General features: G+C 33.8%; 1 protein-coding gene across 1 annotated transcript in view; it reads left to right on the plus strand.

Moving 5' to 3' along the window:
• The window catches only part of arhgdig (Rho GDP dissociation inhibitor (GDI) gamma), a 66,662-nt gene extending 53,832 nt beyond the window's left edge, over positions 1–12,830 (plus strand). Inside the window, exons 5-6 of the mRNA XM_030142024.1 lie at positions 7,813–7,876; positions 10,900–12,830. Of these exons, the coding sequence (XP_029997884.1) occupies positions 7,813–7,876; positions 10,900–11,099 (264 nt within the window). The 3' untranslated portion in view covers positions 11,100–12,830. The remainder of the gene's footprint in view (positions 1–7,812; positions 7,877–10,899) is intronic.
• The last annotated feature ends 10,980 nt before the right edge of the window (positions 12,831–23,810 follow it).

Below are 23,810 nucleotides of genomic sequence, written 5' to 3' on the forward strand. Positions count from 1 at the left end.
TGTAACCTGATTGATGATTGAAAATGTACAGCTCCGTATTCTTTTTCAGACTCAGAATACTTTATTACTCCCAAAGGAAGATATGTGGTTACAGTTGTTCCTTGGAAATATAAGAAAAAGTAGCAGGGAAGAAATTGACAATATTACAGTTATTGATTAATTAACAATCTTTATTTTGTCAGTATAATAGTTTACACATGTAGACACACACCACACACCAAAATTGACCTTCTGCATCGAACCCGTCACCAGAACATGTAGGAACACACCACACACTGTAGACTAGGAGCAGTGGGCTCGCCATATAAGGCACCTGCGGAGCGAATGGGGGCTTAAGTGCCTTGCTCAAAGGCAAAACAGTCAACAATTCACCAAGGAATCGAATCAATGACACTTCAGTCAGAACCCAATTCTTCAGCCTTCTAGGCCATAGCTGCCTGTATGTACAGGGTGGGGAAGCAAAATTTACAATGAACATTTAGTTGTTTTTTCTCAGCAGGCACTACGTCAATTGTTTTGAAACCAAACATATATTGATGTCATAATCATACCTAACACTATTATCCATACCTTTTCAGAAACTTTTGCCCATATGAGTAATCAGGAAAGCAAACGTCAAAGAGTGTGTGATTTGCTGAATGCACTCGTCACACCAAAGGAGATTTCAAAAATAGTTGGAGTGTCCATAAAGACTGTTTATAATGTAAAGAAGAGAATGACTATGAGCAAAACTATTACGAGAAAGTCTGGAAGATACTATTAAAGAAGAATGGGAGAAGTTGTCACCCCAATATTTGAGGAACACTTGCGCAAGTTTCAGGAAGCGTGTAAAGGCAGTTATTGAGAAAGAAGGAGGACACATAGAATAAAAACATTTTCTATTATGTCAATTTTCTTGTGGCAAATAAATTCTCATGACTTTCAATAAACTAATTGGTCATACACTGTCTTTCAATCCCTGCCTCAAAATATTGTAAATTTTGCTTCCCCACCCTGTATGTATATATACACTACTGGTCAAAAGTTTTAGAACACCCTAATTTTTCCAGTTTTGTATTGAAATTCAAGCAGTTCAAGTCCAATCAACAGCTGGCAAAAGTGGCTACTTTGATGAGTCAAACGTTTAGAATACATTTTGGTTTCTAAACTGATTCCATGATTTCTTTTTTAACTTCAGTTGTTTATTTGTTCTATGCTTTAATTTCAGAGTACACTGAGATATTAAACTGCATCATTTTCAATGAAATTCTGGAAAAATTGGGGTGTTCTAAAACTTTTGAGTGTATATCTATAGAAAGCTCTAAATATGCACATATATGTATGGTTCTAAATATATGTACCTGAATATACATATTTAACCTTCCTCTTCTGTTAGGGTTGGCACCAACCCATTTTAGATTTTAAATGCATAAAAGAACCACATACAATTTGTTTATTGCATTGAGGCTTTTTGACTTTGTCAGGGACCTCTATTTCAACAAAGTAATACAAAAACCTTTTTTTTTTTCACTAAATTATGAAATGCTCTGGTTGACATTATAACCTTTGTGTTGTTAAGGTTGGTTTTGACCCAGTTATTAAAATAAGATTATAAAGCAAATTTAGAGGCCAAACTGAAATCCTAAGTGCACTGTCAGCCAACACTCTGACAGTCAGCTCCTCTAACAATCATGTGAGCTTTTGGGGATTGTCATTTTGCCTTTTTATCCAGTTTACCTGCACAAACACAAAACAGCAAAGACGGGCATGTCCACACATGTGAGGTCAGTTCAGTATAGAGTTGGTGACTTGCAGAGTGCACATTAAGGGGTATACTGACAAAAAAAAAAAAAAAGGCCCAGAGGCTCACACCAAAAAATATTAAAACCAATATTTTCATGGATATGAGTCTAACAAGGTAACCAAGAGATGAGAAACAAATTGGATGGTAGATAATTGTTTTTAGTGTAGTTGATTTAAGACATGGGTCAAAACCAACCTGTTGATATATGAGATGGTAATAGAAACAAACACAAGACGAAGATTAAACACTTTTAGAGCGAACACCGTATGTATTATGTACTAGACAAGTATTATCAATATGATAAGTGAAAGACATATCCTCCTGAGACCCAGCAAAGTGAAAGTTTGAGCTTTTTTACATTAAACAGTTATCTTTATTAGAAACTGCAGAATGCAACAGCTTCTGTCAGTCTGCCCCAGGGCAACTGTGGCTACAAATGTAGTTTACCACCACCAGAGGGACAATGTGAGAGTGAATGAATAATGGGTCAATAATGTAAAGCGCTTTGAGTGACCAAAAAAGCACTATAGAAATCTAATCCATTATTATTATTATTATTATTATTATTATTATTATTATTATTATTATTATTATTATTATTATTATTATTATTTCAGATACATTTTAAATTTATTTATTTATTTATTTTTATTTTTATTTTTATTTTTATTTTTATTTTTATTTTTATTTTTATTTTTAATGGAATGTCGTTTGCAATGGACAGCATTTTAAAAGTAAAACTGTGAAACTTCTGTCCCCTACAGAGGACAAAAATGCATTGCTGGGTCTCAGCAGGATATGAATATTACTTATTATCTGTACGGATGTACAAATTTGGGAAATGTGCAAAATATTGTTATGAGTAATTATGTGGTTTTAAGGAGGAATTATACAGCCTGATGGCCTTGAGCAGGGATGATTTCCTGTGTCGTTCAGTGGTACATTTGGGTGGTGTTTTCCTGTGACTGACCAGCGCATCATGGAGCGTCCTTATCTTGGACAGCATTTTCTAGTCCCTAAAAGCTCAGCTAACATGTAGATTGTGAGCTATAGTTTTAAAGGTGGTGTGACATTACTGAGAATACCTTTTAGATGAAGGCACTACTATTTTCTACTGAAGAAACAAGTGCTGTGTTCCCATCGCTCACTGCTGCTGGCTGCCTCCTTCCACTCCTCTCACCAGTATCCCATTTACTGTTTCCTCTAATGCAGGGGTGTCAAACTCATTTTAGTTCAGGGGCCACATTCAGCTAAATTTGATCTGAAGTGGGACGAACCAGTAAAATAATAACATAATAACATAAATAATGTCAACTCCCAACTTTTCTCTGTTTTAGAGTGAAAAAAGTTAATTTATATTATGAAAAGGTTTACATCTACAAACTATCCTTTCAAAAAATGTGAATAACATGAAAAAACTGAAAAAAATAAGTATAATTTTAACAATATTATGCTTCAGTTGATCATTTACACATGTACATTATAACTTATAGATCACAGTGGATCTACAAACACACAAAACATTTAATAACAGGCACAATATTGTTAAAATTGAGAAGAAAAAAAAACAACTCTTAAGGCATTTCAGGTTGTTCATATTTGTTCAGGATATCCACATTTTTTGTGAAATTAAACTTTTTTTTAGTGTAAATACATGAAAATATTTACATTTACTAAGAGAAAAATTTGGAGTTGTTATTATTTATATGTTATTATGATCATATTTTACTGAATCCTGCCCACTTCTGATTGAATTAGTCTGAATGTGGAACCTGAACTAAAAGGACTGTTAATATCTTAGTATCATTTTTGCATTTCTCAAATTCATCCCAAGGGCCGGACTGGACCCTTTGGTGGGCCAGATTTAGCCCCCGGGCCACATGTTTGACACCTGTGCACTACATAATGCCACTGTTCTCAGCCTCTCACTCCCCATCGATGTTGGACTTTTGTCTTTCTCTTTGTTCTGTTCCTCTCTTGCTTTGTCTTGTTGCTCTTTTTTTTTTTTTTTTTGCTTTACTCTTTCTCATCTTCTTGAACCTCCTTAGAGTTATCTGTGTCTCTGCTATAACACACAGATTTGTGTAGTGAGCATGGTTACAATAAGAAAAGAGGTCAGAGTGTCGGTTAGTGGTAGTATTCCATGGCCCTGAAGGGAAATGCAGATGTGCAGAGAATGACCAAACAGCTCAGAGAAAAACTGACTCCAGTACAGCTGCGAGGACACCTGCTGGACGAACAAGGAATGATATGAGTGGATGATAAATGCATGAAGTCTGGGTTTATGTTAACTTTGGGCTGAACATTTTGTTGCATATGAATCAAAGTCCACACACTGCAGGGTAGCTGGTTTTATCTAATGCTTAGGTTATTCTACTAAGTGCATGCAAAATATATTCGTATATGCTAAAGTAAGGTGCTATATAAATGCAGTCTATTTATTAAAATATTTATTCCTGATAATGAGGTATTCTCATTTCATCTTTTAATAACCCCTATTAAATACAATAACAAGAAGTAGTTATCTTAATAGAACAAGCAAAGAGCTCAGTAAAGATTTAACAATGGCATAATATGTAATTTACCTGAATCAGAAAATGTGTTTGTTTGGCTTTATTTACAGATTTGTTATTAGTGCATGTAAATGTCTCATAATCTAACAGAAAATGTGTTTATTATTCTATTATTAACATTTACTATTGTCTGATTAATACATAATAATCATACTGATAATAAAGATATCCATATTAACCCTTTCATGCACTGTCCACTCCAGTGGGAAGTTCTTCTCCAGCTGTTCTCTTGTATATTAATGGGTTTTGTTGTTGTAGTTCCATATCAGCCAACACAGTGGACGCTTATGCACCATCCCATACACTGTAATTCAGATCATTACTGTAACCTTACTGTTCTTGATAAACCTGATCTGCACTAACATGTTTGAGTGTAAATCAGTTGTTATTTGTTAGACAAGAAGGTTTTCTTTTTTTTTTTGCATATTATCTCCATGAAGTGAGTAATTACTAGCATTAGAATATGTTAAACTGTGAGAAGACATCAGATTAGCAGCATTAAAAATGTTTTTATTTCATTGTTTTCATATCACTGTCTGGTATTGGGTTTTAAACACATGTTTCTTTACTTCAAAAATGAAATGCATGGATATTTTTGTAACTCCATAGAGAAAAAAAACTCGATCGCATTGTTTTTTTCATGGCTAAACAGTGAAGAAAAAAATCTTGACTAAGGTTCTCATAATTCGTGCATGAAAGGGTTAAGACAAGATTATATAGACAGGCAATTCAGTGTGTTCTACATAAAATAATAATATAAAAACCAGGTGAAAGAAAGAAAGAAAGAATTAACACTGCAATCTGACTTAGTGATAAGAAACAGGTGTAAGTTATTGTGTTAGGGTTCAAATCTAAGGGTATGTTCCCACTGCCAGCATCAGTGCTTAATTTTTATTTATTACTTACATTTTTTAAATGTCATTATCAGATTCCAATGTGAACAAGTCAAAGTCTAAAAAGTACAAACATTCAAACAGTTAGTGGAGATAAATATGTTCAGATCATTTCTTCATTAGACGCTTTCTCACATGCAACAACAACAATCAATAGAAGACAGGAAACATTCAGAAACATATGGGCCCATAAAATCATCAAATTGCTAAAAATCCATGATAAAATTCAACAAATAAAGATTCTTACCTAAAATCCAGTAAATAAAACCTCTAAAAATTCAATTTAATCTAAAGTAGGTGGTGTGTGTTTAAAAACTTAATAGCAGAAGGAAAAAAAAAAAAACAAAACTTTTAGCTAAAATATATAAATATGATCAACAGCCATTGTGCAGAAAAATCATTTTTCAATTACTTATGTGTTTTTAGATTCATCTTAATGATATATTCATGTGCGTGATGTTTTTACTACTGTACATGTTTAAAGTTGAGCTCATTTAAGCCACTTGACAGCATGTAAGTGACTCACTAGTAAAAAGCTGTAATGAATCGCAGTCTAGAATCTAGATGAATAATGCATTTGTCTCTGGTCAGGACCACATGTAGAAGTAGCATAGATTAGAACTGAAAAGAGCAGACACCATGTGATATGTGCTGTTTACACTGTCATTAAAAAAACAGACTGTAAACCCAAATGTGTCTATGGTGAGCGCTCTGAATGTATGATTTATTTAAAATATTCATAAAAACTCAACCATTTGCTCAATAGGAAAAATTTCAAAACATGCTGATAGAATAGACCTTGGTCTTTCCAGAGATATCGAGCATGCTCAGTGTCCCACCACCACCACCTGTGTAATGGGTGGCAAAACACAGAGGAGTGAATTTCGGCTTTTTTTTTTCTTTTTTTTTTTCTTTTTACATAGAATAGAATAGAATAGAATAGAATAGAATAGAATAGAATAGAATAGAATAGAATAGCCTTTATTGTTATTGCACAAAAGTTACAACGAAATTGCTGTTGGGTGGGGCTACTACTCTGCACCACATGATAATAATAAAAAAGATACAAGACAATAATACTATATATAAATAAATAAATAACTGTGATTAAAAACAGTAGAGACTAAAAAATTATCGTCTTTTTTTTTTTTTTTTTTTTTACTGTTGTTTACAGTGTTGTGGTGATTTTCCTTTACATTTTTTTACTGTGTTTTTACTGAGTTTTGGTTGTGTAAGTGCTTTTTGGAGTTCAACCAGGTGCCAAAATGTAGCTGGACTGATTTAGAAAAAAAAAAAAAAAAGCCCCAAAACAAAAACTACTGGGCCAAAATTCAAAAACTTGTTCAGTGTGTTCCAGTTCACAGTTCAAGTTCAACGTCCTAAATCTCTTATTGATGTACAGTCTGAGTGCTTTATTGAGTAAAAATCTGTCAAACTTCAATTCCTCTCTTTGTCTTTTTCTGTTATTCCACTCTGTTTTGACCCTAAATTACACAGTAAAACAAAACGATGGAAGAAAAGGAACACAAACCCATACTAACAGCAGCTTTTATGAACCTGAAACAGACGACATTTCACAGCAGCACATTTACCTGGAATAATGCCTCAGGGGTTAAAGGGTTAAGCTGCAGTCTGAAGACATAATAAGCTCCACTGGTAGTTTGTTCCAGTTACATTATTTAACTAATTCTTATAACAAGGGCTTTAACACACAGTCTTACCATCATGTGATATTTGTGTATTGAGGAGCTCCTATAGTGACAGGAGGAAACACCCAAAGTGTATGAAGGAGAGGTATCGCACGTCTTTCCTTCCTGCAGCTGTTAGGCTCCACAACAGAAACTGCTCTAAATAATTCTGTGCAATAAACCATATCCCTACCCAACCTGTGTCATGATCAGCATATGTACAGCTGTAAACTGTATATAGCTTTTTTGATTTTTGATTTGTCTTTATTTTGATTTTGCACTTCTTTTGCTCTTGTGTGCTTTTGTACTTTGCTGCTGTAAACTTCGAATTTCCCCTTGTGGGACTAATAAATATTAAATATTATATTAAATAATCTTATCTTATCTTATCTTATCTTATCTTATCTTGTCTTATCTTGTCTTGTCTTGTCTTATGTCATGTCATGTCATGTCATATTATGTTATGTTATGTTATGTTATCTTATCTTATCTTATCTGATGTTATCTTATCTTATCTAATCTTATTTTTTCTCTTGTTATGTTATGTTATGTTATATTATGTTATCTTATCTTATCTTGCCTTGTCTTATGTTATGTTATGTTATCTTATCTTATCTTATCTTATCTTATCTTATTTTTTCTCATGTTATGTTATCTAATCTTATCTAATCTTATCTTATTTTTTCCTCATGTTATGTTATGTTATGTTATCTAATCTAATCTTATCTAATCTTATCTTATTTTTTCCTCATGTTATGTTATGTTATGTTATGTTATCTTGTCTTGTCTTGTCTTGTCTTATCTTATCTTATCTTATCTTATCTTATCTTATCTTATCTTATCTTATCTTATCTTATCTTATCTTATCTCTACAGGTGAACAGAGATATCGTCCCTGGTTTGAAGTACCACCAAGTGACCTCAAGAAAAGGAGTACGAGGTAAACTGGGTTCAGACTTCACAACAACACACCAAACATCACAAATCCTATCTACACAGTGTGTGACATGAAACACAGAGCAAACGAATACACTTCCCCACAGCTCATTATAAATGTTACACCCATCTTTTGTGATTCTGTGGTAGAAAAGCTTTCATAGCCCACACAGTGTCCACAGAAGCCTAGTGTTTCACTGTGCAGAGCTAAGCATCAATTAGTACAGTGGACAAAAGAACAGTGTTCTTCAGTGGCTGAAAGTCTTATAATTATCTAAACCACTGTGAAGTCTGTTTGTTTCCTGAAAGGAGGTTATTTGGTCATTAATTAATCCTGTATTTTTACTTTTTGTTGCAGCTTAATTTATCCTGACATCATCTGTTTAGATGCTGTTTGGGTCATCACATGTCCCACTTATCTCAAAAACATATTCATAGTCCAGATCACATTTTAATGCGAACATTTTCCTCATGTCATGTATCTACGTTTACCTTTCAATGTAGAATTGGTTGTTTAGAAGGAATCAACCTTTGATTTTTTTGTTTTTATTTGTATTTATTTAACCCATAAAGACCAAACATCCACCATCGAACAAAATTGTTAACTGATCAAAAATGTTTAATACCTGTTGATCCACTAATTCTATCAATCCATGTAATTAATTGGTGTAAAATACAGTTTGTCATCTTTTCATGGTCATCAGATATGACCCATTTGGACTTTCAGAGGCTCTGTAGTTATCATGGAAACACTGTCATCTTCTATAACATTGATTCACCAGTAAAAACCATAGAGTTTGATAAACAACATCGGTTGGCGACACTTGATTTATGTTCAATTAATGATATATTTGCCGAAAAAGTCAGTTTTTTCTGTTTCTGATATAATAACCCTCCACTTTAATCTGAGCTTTTTTGGACATCTACACAATCAGTATATTAAATATAGGAAAATACCTGATATTCACTGGAAAAAATGCAAAATACTGAGGATATTATAATAAATGGTGAAAAATCATTTAAGAAAAGTTAAATAGAGATAAAAATTCATTTGGGAACTGTCATAAAAGTAACACTGGGTTTTTATTGGTTGAGGCAGTGTTTTTTAACCTTGGGGGTGGGACCCCACATGGGGTCGCCAGGAATTCAAATGAGGTTGCCTGAAATTTCTAGTAATTGATGAAAAAAAAATACTTATAGAATCTATTTTTGAATGATTCAATATATATTTCATTATAATTAAAACATCACACACTTTTCCTAACAAAAATCAAGTTCACTTAAAATGCAGGATATAATATCTGAGAGGGCATATGTTGATTGACCCAGTCATGTGACCGTGTGCTTATAGTTTGAGTTCTTGTTTGTTCAGTATTAATTGTCAGCCTTGTAAATCCAAGCTGGACTGACTGTACATATCCTGACCAAGGAAAATCAAATTCTCACTTTGTGCAGTAATCTACACCAAGGTTATTATCGTTAACGAAAACTAACGAAATGACGAAAACTAGAATTGTAAAAACATTTTTGCTAACTGAAATAAATAAAAACTATAATTAAAAGAAAAAAACAATAACTAACTGAAACTGTACCATGTGCTTACAAAACTAACTAAAACGTATAAAAATTCTGGATAAAATTTCCTTTGTTTTCGTCTTTGTCAATGTCGGATTGATATAAAATCGATTCATTTCCCTCATATGATATGGCACCGTATGATATTTAACGGTCCGTCACTTCTCGTCATTTGTGGTTTACAGTCGTCTTCTCATCCCCACTCTACCTGGAAACATGGAGACTAAAGTTGGGAGAAAGCAGAGTCCTGTCTGGGATTTATTTGAATATGACAGTGAAGAAGATAAAAGATATCAAGAAACTAAAACTAAACTAAAACAAAGCATTTAGAAAATAACGGAAACTAATAAAAACTAGCAAACCTGCTCTAAAAACTAATTAAAACTAACTGAATTAGAGGGAAAAAAAAGTCAAACTAAATAAAACTAAACTATAATGAAAAATCCAAAACTATTATAACTTTGATCTACACCTGGCTTTTCTGCCTCCGTCCATAATAATATACATTATATAGACTAAATGTTGTCTAAAATTAATGTTTATTTGCAACATAGTATAGCAAACTATTACATGATCAAAAACAAATTCATTTTAGCAACAAAAAAATGTCTCTGTTTTGAATGTCTGGGGTCGCCAGAAATTTGTGATGTTAAAATGAGGTCACGAGCCAAAAAAGGTTGGAAACCATTGGGTTAAGCCACAGGTGTCAAATATGCGGCCCTCCAAAGGTTCCAATCCAGCCCGCGGGATGATTTTATGGAGTGCAAAAATTACACTGAAGATGTTAACAGTCAAAGTTGTTGAACTGGTTTTAGCCCAATGTGATCTAAAGTAAAATAATAGTCTAATAACCCTTACAATAAAATGTGAACAACCTGAAAATTACGTACAAGTTTAACAATATTCTGTCTGTTACTAAATGTTTTGTGGATTTGTAGATCCGATTTGTAAGTTGTGTTAATAGGTTGACAGATAATATTGTAGACGTTATTCTTGTTTTAGTTACACATTCCAAACTTCAAAATTTCAACAATATTATCTTTGTATCACATTGTGTGTAATGCACATGTACAAGTGATGAGTTGAGGCATAATATTGTTAAAATTTAGCTTATTTTTCTTAAGAAATTCCAATTTTTTCTGGTTATTCACATCTTTTTTTGTGGAAACATAGTTTGTAAATGTAAACATTTTCATAATTTAATGTTTTTAGTGCACTAAAATGAAGAGGAAAAACTTGGAGTTGTCATTATTTATAGGTTTTTATGCTATAATTTTAATGGTTTTGCCTGGTTAAGATCGAATTGGGCTGAATGTGGCCCCTGAACTAAAATGAGTTTGACACCCCTGGGTTAAGGGAATGACTCCCCTACACAGTCTTCACACTTCTTATATAAACTATATGTGCACATTAGAAACTAACTAAACATAAACCATGTGTGTTTTCCTGCAGTGGACAAGGAGTCGTACATGGTTGGAAGTTACGGTCCCCGGGTGGAGGAGCATGAATATGTATCCCCCCTCGATGAGGCGCCCAAAGGCATATTATCACGTGGCTGCTATCAGATCAGGTCCCGCTTCATCGATGACGATAAGACGGTCCACTTGGATTGGGAGTGGAACCTGAACATCAGCAAGGACTGGGATGAATAGAAGCAGAGATCATGAGAGGGAAAGACACTTTTCCTTTCCCGACTTTCACTCCAGTCTTTTTTTTTCTCCTGCTCTTTGTTCCGCCTCATCCCTCTCTGCTCCTCCTTGTGTATTTAATGCAGGTCTTATAAAACCCTTAAGCAACCGGGACGTTTAGACAAGAGAAAACAACCTCTCTTTGTCTGTAATATCGGCATTATATCCCTCCTTCTTCTACATCTGTCTGTGTGTTCTGAAGTTTTTGGGTTAAAACTGTCCTGTCAGTTTCAGGTTTTCCCACTGTCCTTTTCATTCCTGTCCGACTTTCATGCAGCAGCAGAGGATGATGGTTAAAGGAAGCCAGTTGGGGCACAGATCTATAAAAATGGACACATGCATATGCTGTACATGGCACAGCCTTAGAATAAGTTAGTGAAATATAATTCACATAACAGCAAACTGCAAAGCGGCTGTAGTGACCGTCAACATTAGCCTGAAAGATCAGTTTACTGTCTGTAATGTAAAGCCATTATAAACTGCAACATTGTTCAGTTAATTGAGAGATGGACTGAAATGTGTGCAGTAAATTTACAACATTTAATCTGTTTAACAGACTTTCCCAAAGAGATGAGACAGAGAAGTCAGTTGCAGGGTGTGGAAAAATGGAGAAAAGCAATGAAGAAATATGGTTCAAAAGGCTGAGTTTTTGTTTGCTTTTCCATACTTCTGTATTTTATCAGGTCAAAAATGTAACTGCTAAAGGCAGTTTATATATTATGTCTGTATTCTTGAGTTATGTATTGTCAAAAGTCACAAATTGTTGGATTTGTTTATTGATTATACAACTGTTTGCTTTTCTGTCAATGGTTTTATCTTTAAGTTACATTACTTAAAAAACAAAAGCACACACATACACAAACAGTATCACTTTCAACTACAGTTTCAGTTCAAGACGTAAAAGAATAATAAAACTCTGGGATGTGAGGATATAAAATCAGAATCACGTATTCTTTGCAAGATGTTCCCTAAACTCCAGCTTTTCTTGTGTTAAAAGTTCTGTTTGCATTTCAACTGAGTCTTTGTGGAGCTTTTGGAAAAAGCAGACCAACTAAAGACTGTAACTGGACTGTGTATATTGTAGAAAGACATGCATGTATGTTCTTTAGGATTTGATACTATTCATTCAGCAAAAAAATGAACAAAATTAGCCCTTTTTAAACCTCTCTGGTATAGGACACATTATGTGAATAAAAGTCAGCATTTAGCTCAAAGATAATGAGATGGAAACAGAGAAACATGTTAAGGGATTGATTATTCTCCCCTTAAATAAACAATAATAATAATAATAATAAAAAGATCTGTACTGTGTTAAATCTTTGGATATGATATTGTCATTGTTGCTGAACATATCGAACATTGAAATAACATTTGAATTCATTGTGATCTAAGACTAACTGTAGATGTTGGCTTGTTGGGTGTTGCATGGTTTAGCAAGATTCTCTCTTTCTTTTTTTTTTATTGTAAAGTTTAATGTGATTAAAAGAAAAGATACTGGCACAAAATCCAGATGTCATCGGTTGCCATTTCATGCAGATTCAGTATTTACAGGGAAACTTCTGAAGGCGCAGAAAACTGGAAACAGATGTCTGTGTCTCACGCCTCAACCTGTAACGACGAAGCGCTGCATCTTCAATGTTAATGTCAAAGCTAGTCATGTATCCTGTATCTTTTAATAAAGGCAACTCAAACAAACCAGTAAGGTGTCTGAGTTAACATGTTTGTTTTGCACTGAGTAATCATACACCGCAAAAATCAAATCTTACCAAGTGTAGTTTTCTCATTTCTAGTCAAAATATCTCATCACACTTAACCCTTTCATGCATAGTGGTCACTGCAGTGGACAGTTCTTCTCCAGCTGTTCTCTGGTATATTCATGGGTTTGATTGTTTTAGTTCCATAGCAGCCGACACAGTGGACGCTCATGCACCATCCCATACACTGTCACTGATAGAACTGATACTGTAACTACATAAACCTGAACTGCACTAACATGTTTTATGTTAGACACAAAGGTTTTTTTTTTTGCATGTTATCTCCATGAAGTGAGTAATAACTAAGACTAGAATGTGTTAAAAATGTGAGAAAACATCAGATTTGCAGCAATAAAAATGTTTTTATTTCATTGCTTTCATATTACTTTATTACAGAACGGGATTAGGACAACTGGACTTTAATCTCAGAATTCTGACTTTAAACTCAGAATTCTGACTTTTTTCTCAGAATTCTGACTTTAATTTCAGAATCCTGACTTTTTTCTCATAATAATAATAAAAAATATATATTGTTCCTTATTTTAATTTATTACCTCCGCCAAGGAGGTTATGTTTTTGCCAGGGTTTGTTTGTCTGTCCGTTAGTGTGCAACATAACTCAAAAAGTTATGGACAGATTTTGATGAAATTTTCAGGGTTTGTTGGAAATGGGATAAGGAAGAAATGATCAAATTTTGGTGGTGATCGGGGGTGGGGGGGGCCCACGGGGGGGGGGCCGCTGATCAGCCTTGGCGGAGGTCTGCGCTCTCCGAGTGCTTCTAGTTGTATTTTTTTCCAGTGGCCCTAATCCTCTTCTGTACTTTCTGATATTGGGTTTTAAACACATGTTTCTTTATTTCAAAAATTAAATGCATGGACATTTTTGTAACTCCATGAAAAAAAAAAAAAGATTGTATTGTTGTGGGTTTTTTTCATGTGTGAGGAGGAATAAAAACACACAAGAAAAAAATCTTTACTAAAGTTCTCATAATTCATGAATGAAAAGGTTAAAATAAGACATAATCACTTTAAGAGTAACTTTTCAGTGAGAAATTTCTTGAAATAAAATTTTCCAGAGCTATTGTGTATAAATAAGTTCTTATATCTCACTGAAAAGTTACTCTTTAGGTGATTGTCTTATTTTAAGTGTGATGAGATATTTTGACAAGAAATGAGAAAAACATACTTGGTAAGATTTTAATTTTTGCAGTGTAGTTTTCCAGTAACTGACCTATAACAGGGTTTATATGCAGTATTTGTACTTTAACATGTGGATGTCATGTAAATGAAGACATCCATGGTTGCCAACGGATCAATGTTTTGTATGCACACACTGTATCACTCACTGAATAAAATAAAAAGATTACAGTTCATACTCATCTTTATTACGCTACACTGCAAAAAAAAAGGGGTGTCTTAAATAAGGTAAAAACTACGGGTGTTAGAAAATATTGGTTCTGCAATATATTGCGATATTTCATTTCACAATACTGTATCGGTATTAAAAAGTACTGTATTGATATTTTTAGGTATTTATTCAAATGCAGATATAGTGGAAGTTCATTTTTGTTTTTTTGTTTTTCTTTTTTGTTTATATTTGATTTATTATTATAATTTAACACACTTTTATTAAATAATGTCAGTTCCTTTGTTGGGGTTGCACAAAAATGTTATGATGTTAGTTATCAACTAATAGGATATGAACATTTGAGCAGGATCTTAAACTGTAATGTCTGTAAAACATAATTTAAGTTTGAACACAGGAAATTTTTGTGATATAGCATTAGATCCTGTTGTGATCAAATAAAAATATGTTTAATATTTGTGCATATTTCTGGTGTAATTCAATTCTTCAAGGAAATAATCATTTTTTTAAAAATTGCCTTTTTAACAGTATCATGATGTATCGTGATCCTAGTATTGTGATTTGTTTTGTATCTCCAGATTCTTGCCAATACACACCCCTGGTAAAAACATTAAATATGAGGAAAAAAGGCACTCAAAATAAGTGAAATATCTGTCTGTGCAGAGAGATAATTCCACTTGATAAGATTTCTTGAATTAGATTGTTAAATCTAGAAATAAGCATGTCTACAGATGTTTGAATACTAAATAATAATAATAATAATAATAATAATAATAATAATAATAATAATAATAATAATAATAATAATAATGGATTGGATTTATATAGCGCTTTTCTAGACACCCAAAGCGCTTTACATTATTGATCCATTATTCATTCGCTCTCACATTCTCCCTCTGGTGGTGGTAAACTACACCTGTAGCCACAGCTGCTGAGGAGCAGACTGACAAAAGTGTGGCTGCCAATTTGCACCTACAGCCCCCTCTGACCACTACTCATACACCAGTGTGGGTGGCACTGGAGGCAGGGAGGGTGAAGTGTCTTGCCCAAGGACACAACAGACTGACTAGTACAGAGCGGGATTTGAACTGCCAACCCTTCAGTTATTGGACGACCCACTCTACCACCTGAGCCACAGCTGCCCCAAATAAAAAAAGAAATAAAATAAGAAATTAACTCTTAAAACAAGATAAATTATCTAACACTTTTTTTTTATCTTGGTAAGAACCAAATAATTTGCAGTGTATCACCAAGATCAACATAACACCATCTCTTACTATCGTCATGTGCCGTGTCAGCTGATAGTTGACATTATAGCTCTGTTCATTCTGTTTTTAGACAAAGAGCCACAGTAAAACTATGAATCATCTCTGTTTTTTTTAGCATTGGTTGTGTTGTCAATAGCTGCATTAAAGATCCATTTTGAAATGTCCAAATGAGGTCAGAACTCAACGAACGATAACTAAACAAATAAAAATGCATCACATAATAATTTTATACCTTCATAAGCTTCATAATCAAACTCACCTGTGTAGAAGAAACACTGACTTTAGCATCAAACTCCACTCTTTTTCTTTAGAGCTGTGTCCAATTAGGAAAACAATAGCAATGCTTCTACTTTCTTTTAATAATTGAGTCACTTTTTTGGGCTGTGGAAGCTGGCATCAGTTTTCAGTGTCACAGCAGTCTGGCAGAATGACTCACTACTCCCTCTAGTGGTCACATAAATCCTTCTCCCTGTTGATGTGAATACGTTCAGTGTGTAACTGCAATCCAAACCAGTGGTGTCTTTGGCATAACAGAGGAATTTTGTTTATTCTTAACACATATTCTGATTATTACCCTGCCCCCCGAATACTTGTTTGTTTGTTAACATTCTATAACAGCAAAATTATTGGTGAATTCATATCACATTTGGTTTATAGATTGCCAGTGACCCAGAATAGATGTCATTACATTTTGGGAAAAGTACATCCGAGTTTCCATTTTTTATGAATCTTTTTAATCTTTTTTTTCCCCATCTATATTATAAAAACCAAGTGACCTCTGTGTACGTGCGTGCATGTATGTGTGCACACATACATCATACATCAAATCACACAAAATTCATACAGAGCTGACTGCTGCGATTTGTCATACTTGTATTTTTGGTCAAGGAACAGACTTGTGAAAATGGCAAGTTGATAGGACCAGTATTTTGGGAGATATTAGGAATTTTGGAATATGTTGCTGTACTCACAACGCTTTGGCAGTGATTGCTAGACAAATGCGGTACAGCATGCACAAATACACAACAGTTTATAAACTGCCTCATCTAGAACCCGTGGATCCCTACGGGTCAACAAGCTAGTTTGCTTAACCCTTTCATGCACGAATTATGAGAACCTTAATCAAATTTTTTTCCTGAGTGTTTTTATTCCTCTTTAGGCATGAAAAAACAATGTGATTGAAAATTTTCCTCTGAAAAATAAATACAAAAATAAAATAAATAAAATAAAAATAATAATAATTTAAAAAAAAATAAAAATAAAAATAAAAATAATAATAATAATAATGAAAAAAATTTCTTATGAGCGTATTTTTCATGAAGTTGCAAAAATGTCCACCCAGCTGGACACCACACGTTTAATTTTTGACGCACAGAAACATGAATTTTCTGATAAATTGTGTGAAAACTATGGGGAGGGCTTGTGATTCTGGGGGTTTATGCTACATAATGTTACCAATTCATGCCAGAAAAGATATGTATTGTCTTAAAACTTTAATAAAGATATGTGCAAAAAAAAAAAAAAAAAAAGAACAACAAAATCCATGAATATACAAGAGAACAGCTGTTGAATAGCTGTCCACTGGAGTGACCATTATGCATGAAAGGATTAAAATGGGCAAAATTTCACATGTTGGTAGCAGCAAAATTATTGGTTGAATTCATATCAAATTGACTTTATAAACTGCCAGTGACCCAGAATGGATCTCATTAGATTTTAGGAACAGTAGGTCAAAGTTCAAATTTTGTGTGAATTTTTAAAATCTTCCCATTTACTTATAATGGGCAAAATATGTGCAAGGGGTGGGGTTTGTTGTGACTGGCACCACTTGGTTTATTTTTAATTTGTTTATATTCTAAAGCAGAAATATAAAGGAACTATATAATATATAGTTCCTTTAATATGTGTTCAAACAATTTTACCAACTGCAAATGTCCCAAAAGTTTGCAAAATTTTCTCAAATGCCATAAAAATGTAAATCTGTGACATTTTATTTTGCTTGAACCTTCATTTAAGTGAAAACATATAATCAGTTCAAAAAATGTTTGGGAAGGAATGCTTCTCGGACCAAAAAAGAGGTGCTCTTTGGAAAAAGGGATTCAAAAAGTATTTACCACACTGGAAGAAAAATCCAAGGCACTCTCTTTAAACATTAAAATGCTTTTATTACCACGGCATGGTCATATCTAGACCTAAAAAACACTTCAACGTGTTTCAGCTTCAAGCCTTCATCAGGAAGTCAAACATTTGATATGACCATGCCATGGCAATAAAGGCATTTTAATGTTTAAAGAGAATGCCTTGGATTTTTCTTCCAGTGTGGTAAAAAATATAATCAGTAGATTTAACCCTCTGGTATCCGGGTGTACTTTTTAGGCACACTTTGCACTTCGTGTTAAAAAACTTCATATTATTTTTCACAATTTAAATAAGGTTAGAATTCAAAAGTTGTTCATTTGAGCATGATCTTTAAAATTCTGGCCACAAACTAAAATGTGCACATTGTAAACAAAAGAAAATTTCAAGACTAGCATCTGTCTCCCAAGTGTGCCTAAAATGCACTATTTCTTCCATTATAACCACTGTTTTTTTTTTGTTTTGTTTTTTTTTATCTGTAAGCCATTACAGCATAAATCCTGCTTTTACTGATATCTGGGCTTCATTTGAGAGGTGAGGGTCTGAATTAATCTATTAACGTTGTTAATGTTGCTGTTAATCATTGTCATATGCCAGGCTGCAAAAATCAAATAATATGTAATCCAATTTTTATGTTGTATTTTGAAAAAAATAAAACAAAACATATTTTGTGTTTTTTGCATAAAAAATGTAGTGACATCATGATGAAAAGAGATCATTTAAAGGGCTAAAAAAATCTAAAATGAATGATTATTTGATATGTATGATTAGGGTTGACCTTGATTTACAAAAATAAAATCAAATTAGAGCAGAAAAATAAATCAATATATAATATCTAATAGTTTGATTTATAGGTGTGCATTTTACGCACACTTGGTGACAGATGCTAGTATTTTTGAACATTTGACCTAGCACCAAAAATAATAATGCAAATTAACCAATGTTGGAGTTAATCATTGACATATGCCAGGCTGCAAAAATCAAATAATATGTGATCCACTTTTTATGTAGTATATGGAAAAAAAATTAATTTTTTGTATTTTTTTGCATTTAAAAAAATGGTTTGTTTACATTACAAACACGGCATTTAAAGGGGTAAAAATGTGACAATTATTGAGTATTTGGTATTTTTATTTACAGCTCAAGTTGATGAAATAGAAAAAAAGTGTAAAAGAATTAAAAACAAACTGTATAACATTTTTTTTGACATTATTCCACAAGTGTGCCAAAAAGGCACACTTGATGCTTAGTAAGGGCCTCGCTGGACGGGATACCGGAGGGTTAATATAGATATGAAGAAATTTAGATTTTGATGACTACAGCACACTCACTAAGCCTTGTGTGTGTATAGAATGTAAAAAGTAACACTGTTCTGTCACATTTAATGAGTAGCAGTTTAATAGGTATCAAGTAACAGGATGACGATTGAACATAAAAAGAGTATTGACATATTTTCCCTTCAGTCAGTGGTTATTTTGTTTTGCACAGATAGAGTCTTGTAAACATCAAAAATGCACAAAAAATTCGCAAGTGCAACAACTACTGTCTTCAGTTCCCAAATGATTCAACAGTAAAGTAAAGGTCATGTAACACTGAGGTGAATATGAGCATTAAGATCTAAATGTGCATGTATTTACAAACTACAACCATTTTCTTTCATCAGTTAAATGAATGGTCAAACTAATTAATAAATCAAATACCTTATTTTAGTTTTTAATGCATTTTTAAAAATGTCCCAACCTTACCAAATACATGATGTGATTGTTTTCCCAACAGATGTTTAATGTAGAATACAAACACATCATTTTTCCATTTACCATGAGCCAAAAAAAGGTCCATAGATGATTCATTTAGACATTCATCTGTTTTCTAATTGGTTTCTGAGGGCATTAAAATGTAATAAATAATAATAGTAACACAACAGGTATTGGCGCTTATACATCAATTACAACGATGACTGATAAGATCTTAATGTTTAAAAAAACCACAAAAACAAAATGTTATAATGGGACTTCGAACATATCACCCTAATTTTACATTTACTGAAGATTTTTATGTTTTGTTTTAATATCTAGGGATGAAGTGTGTTATTAACCCTTTCATGCATCGCGGTCACTACAGTGGACAGTTATTCTGCAGCTGTTCTCTTGTATATTCATGGGTTTTGTTGTTGTTTTAGTTCCATATCAGCTGCTTATGCATCATCCCATACACTACAATTCATACTATTATTATAACCTTGCTGTTCTAGATAAACCTGATCTGCAGTAACATATTTTAGTGTAAATCATTTGTTAATTGTTAGACTGTAATTACCTTTTTTTTTTTTCTTTTTTTTTTTAAACAAATTTTTTTTTTGTATATTACCTCCATGAAGTGAGTAATAACTAGTATTAGAATATGCTAAAATGTGGGGGAAAAAAACATCACATTAGCAGCAGTTAGCAATGTTTGAATTTCATTCTTTTCATTTCACTTTCTGCTATTGGGTCAAAACACGGTGTTCGAAATCTCTCTGATGGGACATTTTAGAGACAGTCTGACAGATTAGTGTTACTAAATCACCCACGTTTTTCCTTTTAAATTTGTTTTTGCTTTAGTTGGACCGTAAGGGATTATACAAAACAAGGAGTTACTTTATACTGACATAAATGTTGGAATGGCAATCAATTAATGTTCACTCTCTGACGGGACATCACTGTGCTTTGACCCTATTGGGTTTTAATTATATCTTTCTTTGCTTCAAAAATTAAATGCATGGTGTAGCTGAGTGGACATTTTTGTAACTACATGAAAAAAAAAAAAAAAAAAACTCGATCACATTGTTTTTTTTTGTCATGCCTATGGAGGAATAAAAACACTCTAGGCAAAAAATGTTGATGAAGGTTCTCATAATTCATGCATGAAAGGGTTAAAATAAGGTATTTACCAGTTATGTTCATTCAAAAATGTAAAATTGACAAAATACCAAACTTAAATATTTGTCAGAACAAAAACAATTCAACTCTAATAAGAAGTCCATTAATTTAACAGAAAAAAAAAAGTATATACATATCATTTTAAACAAATCATTCCACATAAAGATGAGAATACAGTATAGATACAGTAGTGGTGATTTTGCATTTACAGGCATTAATGTGATATGACTTATTCGGCTTCATTTAGTGACGCTGTCCAACATGAGTGCAAATAAATGCACAGAATCTGCAGAGGATGTTTGTGAAACATGTCTGCGTGTCACACATGAATCCCTCCGTCATGTTTCCTCAGTTTATTCATCTTGTCGGTTCATTCCTCTTTGCCAGGTGTGGTCATGGCGGTGGTGTTGTTGCTGCGAAGCGTCTGCTCCAGCAGGGCTCTCTGGGCTGTGGAGGGCAGGTATATGAAGGCGTAGATCAGCGCCAGCAACAGGAGAGCCAGCAGCAGAGGAACACCCCAGTCCGACGTCATGATAGGCTCATCGCAGCGAGCCTGGAGATATGACTTAGGCATGGTGCACAGAATGAAGATAAAATAAAAAAAACACAGGAAAGATTCAACACAGTCTCTTCTGTCCACTCACCTTTGGAGGAAAGAGTAGTTTGAGTCAAAGCTTGAACTAAAGAAAAATGTATCAGTTTGGTTCCTAAAGAGTACAAAGATCAAATCCAAAGTAGAACAGGATCAGGACACAGAACTACTAAATCCAGGGAGATGTTAAAGTCCAGGTGGAGTCTGAGGTTAAGTATGAGGCTCCTCTTGAAATATGGTTTGGATCATGATGGAATACTTAAAAATAAAGCTGATCAGTCACAAAAACACAACATTCATCATTCATGTCCACAGCAAATAATGGATCTTCATGGTGTTTTCCAGATCCGTTAGAGTCTCATCTGCTTTTCTCCGCTCTCATCGTCATCTGACCGAAAAGTTTGCGATTACCAGTGCAACTACGTAGTGTCACATGCATGAGTGATGGGTTGAGTGTGTGTGTGAGTGTGAGAGAGAGAGAGAGAGAAAGAGAGAGAGAGGTTAGTATACACAGGTAAACATAGGAATCTACCAATCAGCTCTGAGATGCTCTCAGATATTATACAACAATTACCAGAAATACAACAGTACAGACAGGGTGCTGGGGCGCTGTAGGGACTCCTTTCACACTTACACATGTGCACTAACACGTACAGATGCTGGGGCTAGATGAGCTTATGAAATGACAATGATATAATTCTTGATCTTCTTAGCTGACACGGTCCAACCTGACTGTGTTCAAGGATTACAAGGAGAGTCTGGACTTGATTTAACTTCAGCACAGTTTGTTCTAAACCATCATCTGTTTATTTATTACACTGGTCTATGAGTAAAAAGACTCCAGAATAAAAGTAGTGAAAGTTTACCAAGTTTGGCACTCAAATAAAGAAATATTAAGTTAAAAAAGGCTGCTTGGCTGTAGTTTAAGATACAATTTTGGGTCAAAATGAGGAATTTTTGAAAATTAAACACTGTCTACAAATAAAAACACATTCACTTTTCTGGTTAAACTAGTGGAATATTTATAAATCTATTGTGTAAATGTACAAAAACCTATATACATGTAAAAGCACTTTATCATATAGATTAAACATATCAGCCAGCTAGCACTTTCGTCAGTTGTTTACCAATTATTCTTATTAAAGTCTGTAAAATTTTGCCACTTTCATCTCTGAAGCATTTCTAAATAACTGTAGACCAGTGTTATTATCTCTGGGACCATGAGAATACATGCTCAGAGAAATGAGGAAATAGCTTCACACTTATTTGTCTTTGTTGTTGAGTTGTCAGGGACAGACAGACACAGAAAGAGGAGAAAATACTGCTTTTAAAACCTGAAAAATACACTTAAATACTTGGGTAGATCACATATATTTTTAATAGCTGACTATAGGTTGTTCCTGAACTATTGTCACTGATATGATAAAGTTAGAAGATCATCGCCAAATGATCAAACACAAACCAAGGAGTAAATGATGGATAAAATAAACCAACAGGACAAAAAAAAAATCAATATCTGAATGGAGTCCAGCAATTTTTGAAGTTAATCTAATAAGAAACACAAATTAAAATAAGAATGCAAAATAAAAACAAAGCTCTGGGTTCTGTGCTGTAGCTGACAGGAATAATACGTGCTGAGTAAAACACTCATGCACTCGGGTAAAAATGTCAAGGTGAAACTGAGGTGAGGGATTATAGATGTCACCAGTAATGGGTGAGTGACCTGGAACAGTATTTACTGACGGTGCAGAAACAGATGAAACAAATGCAATGAAAGTCATCCCCTGTGTCAAACTGAAGAATGCCAGCACTGCAGGTTAAATTTATACAAAGTTTGCGTGAGGAGACCAGAGTGTAGCCACGTGGGTGTGGTATAAAGCCTGGTATAAGTGTAGTACTATTAGTGATGGAAGTGTGTGGTCACAGGAGAACTCCACAGGGGTCACAGTGGGTTATGAAGCATGGACAAAGGATGTGTCCTCAGATGAGCTGTAGATACAATGATACGGCTACTCTTGCATTCAAAAAGAAAAAGGGTAAAAAATAAAAAAAAAAATAGCAGAGTAGTCTGAGGAGGAGGTCTATGACTCATTAAATTCCTTCATAAGCACTCGCGGAGATATTTCTATATTCAAAAATGATCAAAATTTATTTTCACCAACAAAAATATTCTCCGTGGTTGACTTCAACTTCATAATAGTCAAACAAAAAACTTCTTAAGCAGATATAATATATTTAGTGGTAGATAAACTGTCTCACTCCTCACTCCTTCCTCATGACAGTCAGACAAAAGGCCTGAACCAGCTGTCCTCTCTCCCTAATCACAGGAGGAGGACGGTCCGATCAGGAGGAGGGCGTGAGCAGCAGAAAACAATATGAAATCAATCATAATTCATTAATCAATATGACCATTTGCCTTATTTTGATTTACCATTATCCAAAATATTAACTCTTTCTCCGCCAATGACGAGATTTTCCGTCAATCCGTGTTTTCACTATTATGCTGTTGTTGGAGGTGTTGCGGATCGTGTGAATTACTTTCCTTAGTCCAAAAACAAACAATTAAGCAGGTTTTTCGGAAAAATGACAGACCGGGTTTAACGTTTTCTCACTGGAGTCTCCGTATCCCATGGCAACGCATC

This window comes from Sphaeramia orbicularis, chromosome 8, assembly GCF_902148855.1.
Source record: "Sphaeramia orbicularis chromosome 8, fSphaOr1.1, whole genome shotgun sequence".
NCBI classification, from domain to species: Eukaryota; Metazoa; Chordata; class Actinopteri; order Kurtiformes; family Apogonidae; genus Sphaeramia; species Sphaeramia orbicularis.